At 38.8% G+C, this 13900-nt stretch overlaps 1 protein-coding gene across 1 annotated transcript; it reads right to left on the bottom strand.

Annotated features, from left to right (window-relative positions):
* Positions 1-1873: 1873 nt before the first annotated feature.
* On the bottom strand, positions 1874-12758 carry urm1 (ubiquitin related modifier 1). Its single transcript, XM_061061438.1, has 5 exons — positions 12660-12758; positions 10518-10588; positions 5140-5221; positions 3320-3368; positions 1874-2769 (listed from the first exon to the last, which is right to left on the bottom strand). The coding sequence occupies exons 1-5, from the start codon at positions 12692-12694 to the stop codon at positions 2701-2703; spliced, it is 306 nt and encodes a 101-aa protein (XP_060917421.1). The 5' UTR covers positions 12695-12758; the 3' UTR covers positions 1874-2700.
* Between the last annotated feature and the right edge of the window lie 1142 nt (positions 12759-13900).

Raw genomic sequence — 13900 nt, 5'->3', positions numbered from 1 at the left:
TCTTCAAGTCCCCCCCCCCCCCCCCCACCACCCCACACGCGAAATAAAGCATTTTATAAACGCATCTTAAATAATACAACAGGCTAGAGAATTGGAATAAAGCTGTGTCTCAACAGGGTTAGAATTAAAAGTCAGGTTACTATGAAGAGCAGTGTATGGGCTGCGTCTCAGCACTCACTGCTGGAAACTTTGTGCCCAATGTGCAATATCTGGCATAATTGTGTTTAGCATAAAACTAAAGCAGATCAGCCTATTACTTTTATCAAGGCTTGTTCCCAGTCTCAACTTATACACAAACGTGCACAAATCTCTAATAAATAACGAGTTGAAATTAACATAATCCAAATATGAGGGGTAGCCTAAATATTATTGCAGGGGTGCAATCTAGTGCTCCTTTTCGCAAAAAAAATTGAATGAAACAAAAGTATCAACCTGTCAGGTAAATCATGTAATAGGCTTATTTAAAATCATTCTCTGGTATTTTAGTTTAAATTGGTTGTTTTCATTTTATGGCTGTGTTGAAGACTGCAGATCAAACGGGTTTGTTGATGCCCTAAATTGAAACCCGGACTGTTCACAGAGGTTATGATGCATTTGTGTGATCTGTGATGGTGCGTTCACTGTCTCTGCACCAACACCGTCACGATGCATTGTGGACCGATCCCAGGAAAATAGTCCATTCCCTGCGGGACTCATGGAAGATATTCAGAAGCCCGTTTAGAACTGTGTGAATTATGTCTAAGTAAATAATACGGAAGCCGTGAGGGAAGAAAAACGTAAGATTTGTCCAGGGATTAGGCCTGTGGGTAAAGTGGGGTAACATGCATTTGTAATGGAAACCCTGAAATGTTTTTTTTTTTTAAGTTTAGTTTAAAAAAATAAGCTCAGCCTGCATAACATTGAAAACATCAGATAATCTTAATAGGCTATTTGATAAGAATTAAAAGTTAAAGGCCTGAACTCCAGCTAGCTATAACAGAACTACATTTTCTCCTCTCTAACCCCCTCCTAGATTCATTAGCATTTCCTTTTTAGCCGCCATTATCGGCCGGTTTCCCGTTGCAAATCGGACTCCACCACCGAGAAAAGGTTTTAGGTTGCCCCGGGCGCTTAGAGGAGGGCAACCCGGAGGCAAGACCTCGACCTCCCGCGGTGCTCCTGTAGTTTACACCCCACACACACACGCATAGAAACACACGCGCACACCTCCCCCCCCCCCTTATGAATATTCCAGCTGAGAGGGGCTATATGACGGTAACATCTCCCTGAAGTCTGTTCTAATCAGCCTAAAACTGCAGTGTGATCACAGAGAAGGCCTTAAATCGATCAGATATAAGCTATCAGCAGGAATTATCGAAGCGTGATGCGAAATCCTAATTGAGAAAAGCGTCTGGCTGAAAGGCCTCTGTGTGCGACGCAGGGAGGTTTGGATCCTTGCAGCCAAAACTGGACTCTTTGGCGATTTTTCAAAGAAAGAAAAACACAATATTTGAATACGATAAGAGAAAAGTTAAATTAAGAAGTAAAGTAATAAAGCCACAATGGACGATCGTTAATATAGAAGTTCACAACAAAAGAAACCATAGCCTACTTTCCGTAAATTAAAAAGTAGCAATAAGAATAAGGTTACCCTAATTTAATAAACCCTGTCCCATTTGTTATTTCGCTACTTAAAGACAGGAAATAGTCCCTCTTACCAGGACTGAACGTGGAATAATGCCATATCCAAAAATAAATACGTAAAAAAATCTCGGATAATGTACATTTAATATAGATGATTTAGTTAAATGTATAGTTGCTCATATATAAAATAACAAAAAGTAGTCTCAGAAGGTATGATATCAGAAGCAATAACGACAACAAAGCCCTTAAATAAAAATGTATTTTGTTTAATCACAAAGTGTAAAAAGAAAACTTTAACTCCATAATTCATATTAATAAGCAGCAATTAATTATTTAATACAAAGTTTATTACACACTTTTTAGGAAAATGGCCAGATATTTTTTTTTGGATCAACTATTATACTACTATGTTTATTTCAGTAGCAACTGGCTACTGGACAGGACTCTCTGTATCTGACAAATGTATTTATATGAAAAGTTCTAATATTTGACAGATAAAATGATGGAGACTCATAATGTCTTTATATCTGCTTAAACCAATTAAGAGTGTGTTTTGAACTATTTAGAAAATGTTCAAATAAAATGCTTATCAGGGGGGATGTAACCTCTCCTTTTTAATATTTTTATGATATGAAGGTCATTATTGTCCCTCTGATAAGGTAATGCAGACTTTCACAGTCATGCTGGAATAGAAGATGCAGGGAGGTTTACACACCAACCATAGTTATGAACACACACCTACACACACACACACCTGTGAGGTGACCAATACAACCCGCGCTTTGTGTGTCTGCCCTTTAACCCTGTCCAGTATTATATATAAATAATGTTGGTATTTACACAGATGTCCACAGAATTCCTGTCTCACAGTTTTTCCATCCAAATTTTTCTCGGTAACCATCTCCGAATTTCCACTCATACCTGCAGACCAACACCAATCACCTTAGATGTCACGGTGCGGGCTGCATCCAATGGGGTGACGTGTTTAAGATGTGGAGGGGGGTAAAGAGAAAGAGCATGTGAAGAGAAAGGCTGTTACAGAGATGTGTATTTTTCCTAAAACCAGTTTTTTTTTTTTTATCCTCCATGAAGGGTGGAAATAAACACCACGTTGTCCTGGTCTTGTAGTTGGTAATCCAGCTCCCCCTGAGGTTAAGAAAACACACAGAACGTTCAATATCCAAACACCTCTACAGAAGTCAGAGGAGAAAAATACTCCTGTGTTCCCCATGTTATCCAATCAATGACAAACTTTTCATTTCATTTACATCCTGTGTTGCGTCCTGTAATTGAATCAATGGATTCAAATTGAAGCGTTCAGTCTGTGTGTGCATGTAAATATATGTTCAGATATATGAGGCCCCAAGGACAAACTTGTCCTGCTGCTGCGTTTACATTACATGAAACATGAAGTGACTTGGAGAAAATGAACAATCTTAGTGGCTAACCTTCGCACACACACTCATCCTGCTCCTGTTTGAACACAGGCATTCCTTAAATAGCTAAGAGAATATATGGATGAAGACATAAACACAGCTGAATGCACGATCCTCCATCATATTACACTAAAACTGTACATCCTGAAAACAAACAGGGGCTAAAATGCTTAAAATAAAAATAATGCATGTTTTGATGTCTGCAGAACCCCCCCACCCCCACACACAATCTGACATTGAACGTGGCTCCCAGTGCTCACCATTAGCTCCCAGTCTGCATCATTGATAAGCACCAGAATCCCAGGTCTCCTGAGGGAAAACACATGGCTACGGGTCAGACACATTTCCCAAAGGTAACACTGACTCACAAGCAAACGTTTACACACGTGTATAAAAGACACAGACAGGTAGAGCTGGAATGCCTTCATAGATATAGAGAAATAAAATTCTAACATTTTACTGCATATAAAATAAATTGAAATGATTTTCTATTTGTTAAAGAAATAGAAAATCAAGAGAAAACACACCCAATTAGAGATGCATTAAAATACAAACACTATAATGAGAGGTTTTCTAAAGAAAGTGAACAAAAAAATGACTTTCTGAGGTATATCCTTTATTTTGTCTTCGAATGCAGCCTTTAAATCTGCAATCACAGCATATCTTCATTATGACTACTGATAACTTTTTAACAATTGTAGTCCAGCCTCTTTTTACGGACAGAGGTTATTTCTTTCTAAAATTTCAGATCGAAGCAATGCATTTGCTCTTAAAAACACAGATCATTTGAAGAATATCCAAAGAAACGTCTAGAAATGACATTACTGCTTTTAACTGTCTTTTTGAAATATTTTTACACATATGTTTGGGAGTAGTCTGGTGTGTGTTTTTTTTATCATCATTTGAAAACACGTAATAAAGTCAAGATAAATTGTGTTAAGTTCCAGTGTAAAGACTGTTGTATTTAATTGAATATAATCACTCAGCATGTGTGACTGTATTTGTGTGTTATGTTCATGTTCACATCAACAAGGTTATCAATAGGAACTTTTGGATTATTCTCACTGCTGCTTATGCCATGCACAGTTAATCGTCTGTTTCTGAAAATATACATGGAGCATTTCAAATGTTACATTTTAAAATGTTAAAATGAACTAAAAGTGAAGAGTGATTTTTGTCTGCCCAAATGTTACAAGCCTTGAAAAAAAACTCCTTTCACCCTCAAAAGAGGATGATGGGGAGGTAACATCAGGCACCTATGGGTTGAGTCTTCTGAATAATAAAAAAAAAAGTGTGTGGGTAATGTGGATGGCGTTACAGATACTGCTTCATCTCATGCTGCTCCTCTCCACGTTGTGGATGCTTTATGACGTCAGAGAGAAAGGGCAACATGCGAGGAAGCTACAGGAAGCATGAACACACACAACAGCAGCAGCAGGGCTGTGTTCAAAAAATTACAAAGGTTTAAGATTCTAAACTAATTCCACTAGATATATTTTATATAAGAAAATGAAAAAACACCTTAAGGAGGGTATGCTCAAAACAGTGTGTGCTCTCTACATAAAGTACACACACACACACCTAATCTTTAAGGTTTATAGGTAGCCTAGCTTTTACTACATTCATTGGTTTAGGTGGAGCTATAAATAGTCTTGCACAAAGGCAGAAGTAAAAGTCAGCCAGTCCTATAACACTGCTGTGAGCCCTGGACCCACACACACACACACACACACATACACACGTGTGCGTACAAACACACAATGCACACTTGCTCACAGGTAATCATCTTACTGAAACCCATAACCTGAAGGCTACACTCTGGTTTTTTCTCCCAGCAGTTTTAAGCTGCAGGAGAAATGCTGCAGAAATCTCTTCCATGCAACGTCTACGTTCCTTTCTTTCTCACATTTTTTTAAACCTCGACAGATGTTTCTTAACAGCTTTTTTGATCACATTTTTTAAAACATTTTTGATAGTGACATTTTTGATCACGCGGTTGTGTGTATGTATTACAAATCCTGTAAGGTTGTATTGATGTAATGAGATCAAGTGTATGTCAAGTGCACACACACGCACTCACACAGAGTCTCCTTGGACAAAGAGCTCAGGCCGTTCCTTCAGCAGGTTCCGTTGGATCCAGACCAGCAGCTGCTTCACGTCCCCTGAAAAACAGACACACACACACACACACACACACACACACACACACACACACACAGACACACAGACACACATTAAAGCCCATACAGAGGCAGACAACAGAGGTCAGAGGTCTGAGGTTGAGGGTCAAGGTGCATGGTTCCAGCCTCCCGGTCGATGTGACGCGACGGGAGCACCAGGCAGGACAAAGCTGCGTATACATGTGTGTGTGTGTGTGTCTGTGTGCATGTATATTTATGAGTGGAAGTGTATGTTCAGGGGGGAGGAGAGGACTCTGAAATTTGGGGGGAGGGTTGAGGAGAGTCAATGGCCAAGAGCGACATTATATACCTTGTATAGAAAGAAATAAAACAAATAAAACGTGTGCGTGTGTCAACCTAACTGAGAGCAGAGAGCGTCAGCTTGAAACGTCATTTCCAACTTTTGAATAAAGAACAATTTTATAATATTTAGCCAGAACCTTCCCCAAAATATCTATTTCGCAAATAATAAAAACACAATGTAAGTGTCTCTAGCGGTATACTTTTTTATAAATAATAAAATGAACAGCATTTTCACTTTAATAATAATATTTTTCTATAAAGAAGTCGATCATTAAATGGCCCTCGCCTCAATCTGAGCGTTGCCTTCATTTTCTATAAGTCTGACCTCTTGAACAATCAGCTTGACCTTGTCTCCACAATAGGTCGAGCGTCCCTCAGACCGGCTGACGGAAAGCCACAAAGGCAACGACAAAGAGAGGTTTTAGGATAAATCCCCACTAAACAAGCAATAATGAATATATTACAGTTATGGCAGCTGGTAACGTAAAGATTTAAGGTGGTGTCTGTGCTCATGCTTGGTGTGTTTCCTTGAGAAGTGAGCTTTGCCTATATACAAAACTGGAATCGTATACCAACGGTCTCATTTTGGTAGTGACCATCTTTTTGGCTGTGGCGTTCAAGTGTGCAGCGTGTGTGTATGATCACAGCTGTCTACTTAATGTACAGGAGGACGATGACTCGCGAGCCTCACAGCAAACGCTGGTAGCCATATCACACACACACGACGACCTTAAAAGGAACAGTAACGGCCTCCTTTACTAGCCTACACTGAAATAAAAAAAAAATTGGAGTTGAAGGAGTGCAAATGTATGAGGAGAGACTGATGAAATGGAGGGGAGTGACAGCAAATATGTTTCAGAAAGCGAGAAAAAATGGAGAGCAGCAGCAGCAGCAGCAGCAGCAGCAGCAGCCGATGGAGCAGATACAGAGGGTGAGAGGACGACGGTAAGTCATCTCAAGCCAGGTGTAAGGAGAGCCGAGAAATCATGGCAGGTAGACGTGGAAACACACGGGGACTCAGGAGTTCAGCTGGATGAAAGGCAGAGCTGACATCACATGAAGACGGTAGAATAGCTGCAGTTTTTTTTTTTTTTTTACAAGAAATACATTCAGAAAACCACAGCCGAGCAAAACACTTAGGTAAATCACTCTATTAGATTGTAAGATTACTGGGAAATTAAAGGTGCATTTAATTATTCAGACACCCACCAGAACAACTGTATTTTCCAGGATTATGAGAATAATTTTACAGATGTGTTACAATTAGATTCATTTGAATTTATTTTTTAATCGACAACAACATGTCGGACAAAAATGCCTGTTGTGTCGTTTGCTAAATATAAGATGTCATTGTATTTCTCTTTTAATCACAGAAATGAGCTAAAAGAACAAGCAATGGTAAAAAAAAATATTAACCGTACGAACACCAACACGGGGAAAAAAAACATTATCTTTTAAAATATACCAAAAAAAAGGCATACACATCTAAATGAAAGGCCTTCAGCATTTCAAATGGAGCTGCAAGAATGAGGAAAATGTCTTGATGCACCTGCGCGGTCACTGTGGCTATGATATGTGATGAGTGTGTTAGAGTGTGTCCGTGTGTTCATGTGTGTGTGTGTGTGTGTGTCTGCACGTACAGTTCCAAGCGTGTGTGTGTGTCTGAAACGGTGTGCAGGTTAATTGCAGTGCTGTCGGCCTGCTCAGTAGTGTAATGATAGTGCTGGTTTTTCTATGGTTCCTGGCCTCCATATAAAAAAGACAAACACCTCCCTTTGACACACACACACACACACACACACACACACACACACACACACACACACACACACACACACACACACACACACACACACACACACACACACACACACACACACACACACACACACACACACACACACACACACACACACACACACACACACACACACACACACACACACACACACACACACACACACACACACACACACACACACACACACACACAGAAGAGTTCTAGGCAGTGAATATTGACCTCTGCGGGGCTAAAAACAGAACTAATCACCACAGCAGTCATAACTCCTTCTTTGTGGTCACTCCTTTCTTTGCTCTCTCTCTCTCTCTCTCTCTCTCTGTTCTTCACTATGGGTAATTTTTCTCCACCATTACCCCTTATTCGCTCTTTCATCTGCTCGCCCATTTACTTTTTCATTTGCGCGCTCTCTCTCTCTCTCTCTCTCAGTCACTCACACACACTTTAATTCTCTCATAAACCTGCTCTCCTTCCCTCTCTCTCTATTTCTTCTGTCTCTACCTGAACACACACACACACACACACACACACAAGCAGACACGTACAATTTTGCACACAGAAAATACAAATCTGCCGTAGCTCGATAATAATTCAAACCTTCATCGGTTGAGATTTTATAACAGGAACAGTCATGGGGCACTGTCCTTTTAATGGCTCTCTTGTAAAAGGTGACACACAGGTCTTTAAACCAGCCTGCTTTGTAGAAACGGACTGCGTAAAAAAATGGAGGACAATGTAAATAAATGAGGAGTTAAGAGAGGAAAGCAGAAGGAAAGTGACGATATTTGAAGGCGTTTTGTGGACCAGGTAGGATGGGAACAAAATAAGGGAACAAACAGACGATAGAGAGGGGAAAATGCGTCACGCGCTCCCAGAGCATCTTGGGATATCTGCGTTGCGTGGGTGGGAAAAGATACATGGAGGGAGGGAAAAGGCGCCATTTTGACGCCGATTCAAAACCGCTTTTCTTTTGTGCGTGCAGTTTTTTTTTTTTTTACCCCCTTTTTCCTTCTCCTCCTTTTGCTTTTCTGTCTTTGTGCAATTATGACGGTCATGTGAGGAGGGGGGGGGGGGGCTATCCATCTTTCTGCTGATACGAGGGGCAGAAAGTGTGTGATCCTTAGACCGGGGTGGGGGGGGTTTGTTGTGTGGGAGATAGGGAGAGAGAGAATGAGAGAGAGACAGAGAGAGAGAGAGAGAGTGGGGGTGGGGTCTTTCAGTCGAGGGTCATCAATCACCGACTGGGGTCAAAGAGAAATACGAAGGATTCAGAACCAATTATATCTGCCTCCACTGCACCCCGTCTGTGTTCACACACACACACACACACACACACACACACTCATCAAACGCACACTAATGTGTGAGGCGAAATTAGTTCGGAGCAACATTTTCAGGATCAGCAGACACACAAGCAGACCGGACTTATGATCACAATGTGTAAATCAACCAGGAAATGTTATGTCAGAATGTCTGTGCACCTGTGACAGTTAAAGTATGAAAGTACGAGGCTCATTCAACGCATAGCAAACATCTCAGCTTGTACATGTATATACACACACCACACACACACACACACACACACACACACAAACACACACAGGTTGGTTGGTGTAGCAAGGTCATATCTTTCTGGCAATCCCTGTTGTGGTCAACTTTTGTCTTTTTGTTGTCGTGGTAACATGAGCGCCGTGGATGAACACCCTTTGTTCAGTTAATACAAAAGACACAGATTTTTCTTGTTTTTTCCCCCACTTTTTACACACACGTTTATATATTTCAGAAATCTTAAATACTTCCATTTACAGCCTGTCCTTTTTCTTACACTTAATTGTACTTGTATTTACTTGTATTGCTTTTCTGAATGACCTGTGTCCTATGGGAAACAAAATCCCCCCCACCCCCCTCCCCAGCAAGAATATATATGTAATCAAAGAGGAACCTGTGGAGAGCAATGAAGTTTTTATTAATTGAAATATGAGCGACTGAAATAACCAAACTGCTTTTGAGCTCTGTCACGCCCACTGCTCTTCATATATCACAGAGAAAAATCATGCACTCCAAGTTTAAACCCTTGACTACCACTAATTCACACACGCATGTCAATAAGCGTTACGAGTTGGCAAAAAAATTACAAATAAAGGAGGCAACAAGGTTTTGAAACAGAACAAACGGCTGCACAGTCACAGAGCAAAATGAGAAAAGGAAAACTTCAAAGCAACTGATGACAGGGATTTCCAAATTAAAAAATCTATGACACTGCTGCAACGCTGGTGAAAGGTCTGCATTATCAACACATTTAATAACATATTCCTGTTGTGTGATAGGTTCATCTATACCTTGAAACATGTCATTCAAGACCTTGATGGAGTATTAGTTAGGCTCACATCTTACATTTTGTTCCTATATTGTGAGGATGAGCAGTTTTACTCAAAGACACGTTTTTCTGTCAGTTTCATCACTATCATACATTAAAGGACAGAATCAAGTTCTACTCAGTGGAGCAAAGTGACTATTTTCATCCTGAAAATCATTCTCTGCAGGATGTCTATTGTTCTCAGATAATAGCCACAATTGTGTGTAATAAGGACATTACACTGGTGATTTTTCATTTTTATGTGATAAATCTCAGCCAGTCTCGAGGTAATGATTTAGTTACTGGAAAAAAATACATTTCCTACCATGTTGTGAAATAACAATGCCAAATGGCTTAATGCTAGCTAGTAAGAGTCTTAATGTCAGCACTAACATTTATTTATTTATTCCAAGTGAAAGCTAGTGTTAGTAGGGAAGTGGCTGAAGGCTAAGATTAGCTACACCAATAGCTAATGAGTTGTCAAACTGTGTGTAAACTTAAAGTACGCCCCAGCAGTAGCCCTTCAGATTGTCTCTGTTTATTGTCTTTTCAGTTGCTGATCAATCTGGAATCTGATGCAATACATTGTCAAATACCCAGAACACACCAGAGAGACATGATAACAGGAAACGCTTCTCACTTCTCAGAAAAAATGTATGTAATGTAAATATTGTCAATAGAAACACTTCATATGGATCTCTGAGATGAAACGGTCTGACTTCGTGCCGCCACAGAAAGAACAAGGGAATCGTATGGACGTCACTGTTGCACAAAGACTCTCTCCTTATATCGATCACAGACAGGTGACAGCTGATACTCACATGGCTCTGATTGGCTTGGAAGAGTCACATGATGTTCCTTCACGCCGTCAAACAGCAGCTCTGCTCCACCACTTAACACAAAAGGGAGTCAAATACATCAATTAAGAGTGTGCAATTCATTACATGTGGCACTACCACCCTAAAAGAGAAATCCTTTCTGGTGGTTCTACAGGATATGTGTTTGATGTCTGTAAGTGACCAATGAGCCCTCAACTTTTACTTTTTAATTTCAAAGTGAACCGTTTATTCTTATTTTCGACTATAATGGTAGATCAACTGAAGTAACAGGTCTTAGGAATACATATAGTAAACCCATTTATTCCTCGTTCCATTTCTCTGAGCGTGAGGCAGCCGTATAAACAGATGAATTAACGTTTTAGTAAGTCAGGTGTGTGTCTTAAAATGAACCACTAAGACTAAATGGGAGGTGGTTTTGGCTTTCGTCACAAGGCTTAAGCAGTTACAGTTGTTCCTATACACCTCTGCTTGTCTTCATATCACAGAAAATGTAAGACATTAATACACTATTTTTTAAGTTTATTTTCTGTGATCTGTTCCTGGTTATCTAATCCATTCATTTGACAAGCAGTTTTCCAGAAATAAGGCAACAACATTGAAGGTAAGTTATCTATTTATTTCCTGGACCAAATGAAGGTAATTGGGTCGGAAATGTTAGTATAAATATTACATGATGAGTGTGTGAGGATCACAGTACAGTTGTTACATCCGATGCTTGCCTGTAGTCATTTTTTCCTTTTGCATTATCTGCTGACCTGATGTGCACCAGCTGACAGACAGACACTTTCTAAGAATAACTCAAACATATTTGTTCTTTGCATGAAAATGATTGGACACTATTGGATATCAAAATGTTTAAAAAATAACAATGTATTCTAACGTTGTATCCCCCCCCCTGCATAAAGCACTGCAGATGAAACATGAATCTGTTTTTATTTTATTATTGTGGGATTTTTTTTTTCTTCTTCTTGAGACTTGATGTTCATTCCTGTCTCAAATCAGGTCGAGTCCTCCGGGAGAGATGTGTTAAGTAGGGCGACTTTCACAGCAGCCAATTCCTAGTTAGGTCTGAGGCCCTCCTGTTTGTCATGAATCAGACTTGTTTTAAGTTCTGTGGTTTTTAATGGAAAGTGATTTACTTGACTTTTGTAACGTTATATCAACTTTAGTTATGTCATGATTTGTTCTGTTTAGTTTTGTTTTTCACAGTTTAGATGGTTTTTATCTTTTAGATCTCATTCTTCCCTGATGTTTCCCTCTATGTTCTAGTGTTTCTTCATTTTTCATTCTTCAGTGTCTCATGTATTTATTTTGTAGTTGTCTTCAGTGTTTCATGTATTTATTTTGTAGTTGTCTTCAGTGTCTCATGTATTTATTTTGTAGTTGTCTTCAGTGTCTCATGTATTTATTTTGTAGTTGTCTTCAGTGTCTCATGTATTTATTTTGTAGTTGTCTTCAGTGTTTCATGTATTTATTTTGTAGTTGTCTTCAGTGTTTCATGTATTTATTTTGTAGTTGTCTTCAGTGTTTCATGTATTTATTTTGTAGTTGTCTTCAGTGTTTCATGTATTTATTTTGTAGTTGTCTTCAGTGTTTCTTGTCTTGTGTTCATTCCTCACACACATTCCTCTGTGTGTGATAAGTAAGTAAGTAAGTAAGTAAGTAAGTAACTTTCTTACTGCGTCGTTAACCTGGACAGATAAGACGTGTTGTTGGGTACGCGCTGATTTACTCAGTATGAAATGTTTCATTGTCTGCTCTTCATTGACGAAGAAGATGTTTTAGTCAGAGTCAGTCAGATAACAGAAATACACACCAAACTAAATTAATTAATTAATGCTGCATGACAGTTCAGAGTTTTTCCTTCAGTTCTGTATACAACACACAACCTCTCACTACCCGTGCGACAACACGACGTGGTGATGTATGAATCATAAACAAACTCAAATCCATCAGTCGGCTAGCTTTCCCTCTGATTCGAGGTCTAATTTAAATAAACGAAAACTTGTGTCGGCCAAATATTCAGACACAGCGGTCGTTTAACATTTTGTCCCCACATAACTGCTATCAGAAGATAAAAACAGCCTGACGAAACTGTTAAAAAATACTTTTCAATTCGCCTACCCAAACTCCAGATGAATGCTCAGGGGCGCTGCCATATTGCCGGCACATGCAGGAAGTATTGGAGGAGTGAAGCGGAAGTGACGTAGTTGGAAACGGTAGTTGGAAACGGCTCTGCTTTTACCAAATCACCAAAATGAGCAAGTTTGTCACATCTTTTCATAGAAATAACTTTGTCTATTTAAAAAACAAGTTATTTATAAAATAATTTCTTTCTTTCTTTCTTCTTTCTTCTTTCTTCTTTCTTCTTTCTTCTTTCTTCTTTCTTCTTTCTTTCTTTCTTCTTTCTTCTTTCTTTCTTTCTTTCTTTCTTTCTTTCTTCTTTCTTTCTGTCTTTCTTTCTTTCTTCCTTCTTTCTTTCTTTCTTCTTTCTTTCTTTCTTCTTTCTTTATTTCTTCAAGTTGTCAAAATACAATTACCTTTTTTTCCTACATTTTCTAAGAATAATCAAGTAGCCTACATTGCTTACACACAAATATTAAATAAAAGTAGTTTAAAAGGAAAAATACCCCAAAGTTTGCACACTACTAGTTTTTGATTTAAAAAAAGGGAACATCATAATTTTGATTTTGTTCTCTTTTAAACAATTTGCTTACATCAATTAGCTTTCACGCCCCCCCTCGCCCCCTTTAAATGAAAAGCCAAGGAACCTTTAATCAAATTCAATTAGATTCAAATTCTAAATTTGATTGTTTGTATTTATGTATGTATGTATTACTTGAACATGTAAGCATTGTGGACTTCTGTTATTATTATTATTGTATTTGCTCTACACAGTGGTTAAACTTTGATTGTGGAGCATTGCAAATAATAACTACTTAAATCCAAAGTCAAGGCAAAGATACTTAAATTGTATACAGCAATAGGCCTTCACACAGTAAATGTGCATTTCAATGTATTTTTTAAAAGTGCTTTAAAAAGATATAGAAACATAGACAGTGAAGCTGATAGGGGGAACATGGTGGTAAATAATGAGAAGTCAAAGACAGTGTGGGACATAGAAAGTGTTGACCTATAGGTTTAAAAGTGAAAATTGGCTCATGTTTTGGAGGTTTGATTAGTTTTACAGGTTTGTCCTCTGTGAACAGCTAGAGCTCTCTACTTCACTGAGCAGCTTCATGGATTGAAAGACAGTCAGAGATGTTTTTTTTGGTCTTAAGGAATTGAAAGATGTAAGGACAAGCTATTTGTAAATTTGTATTTTCTCAGACTTTATTTTAGAAAATAATTTTACTAGAAAGTCA

Source organism: Labrus mixtus, chromosome 17 (assembly GCF_963584025.1).
Source record: "Labrus mixtus chromosome 17, fLabMix1.1, whole genome shotgun sequence".
Classification (NCBI taxonomy): Eukaryota; Metazoa; Chordata; class Actinopteri; order Labriformes; family Labridae; genus Labrus; species Labrus mixtus.
The sequence above is the reverse complement of the archived record's forward strand: the minus strand, read 5'-3'. Positions and strand labels throughout refer to the sequence as shown.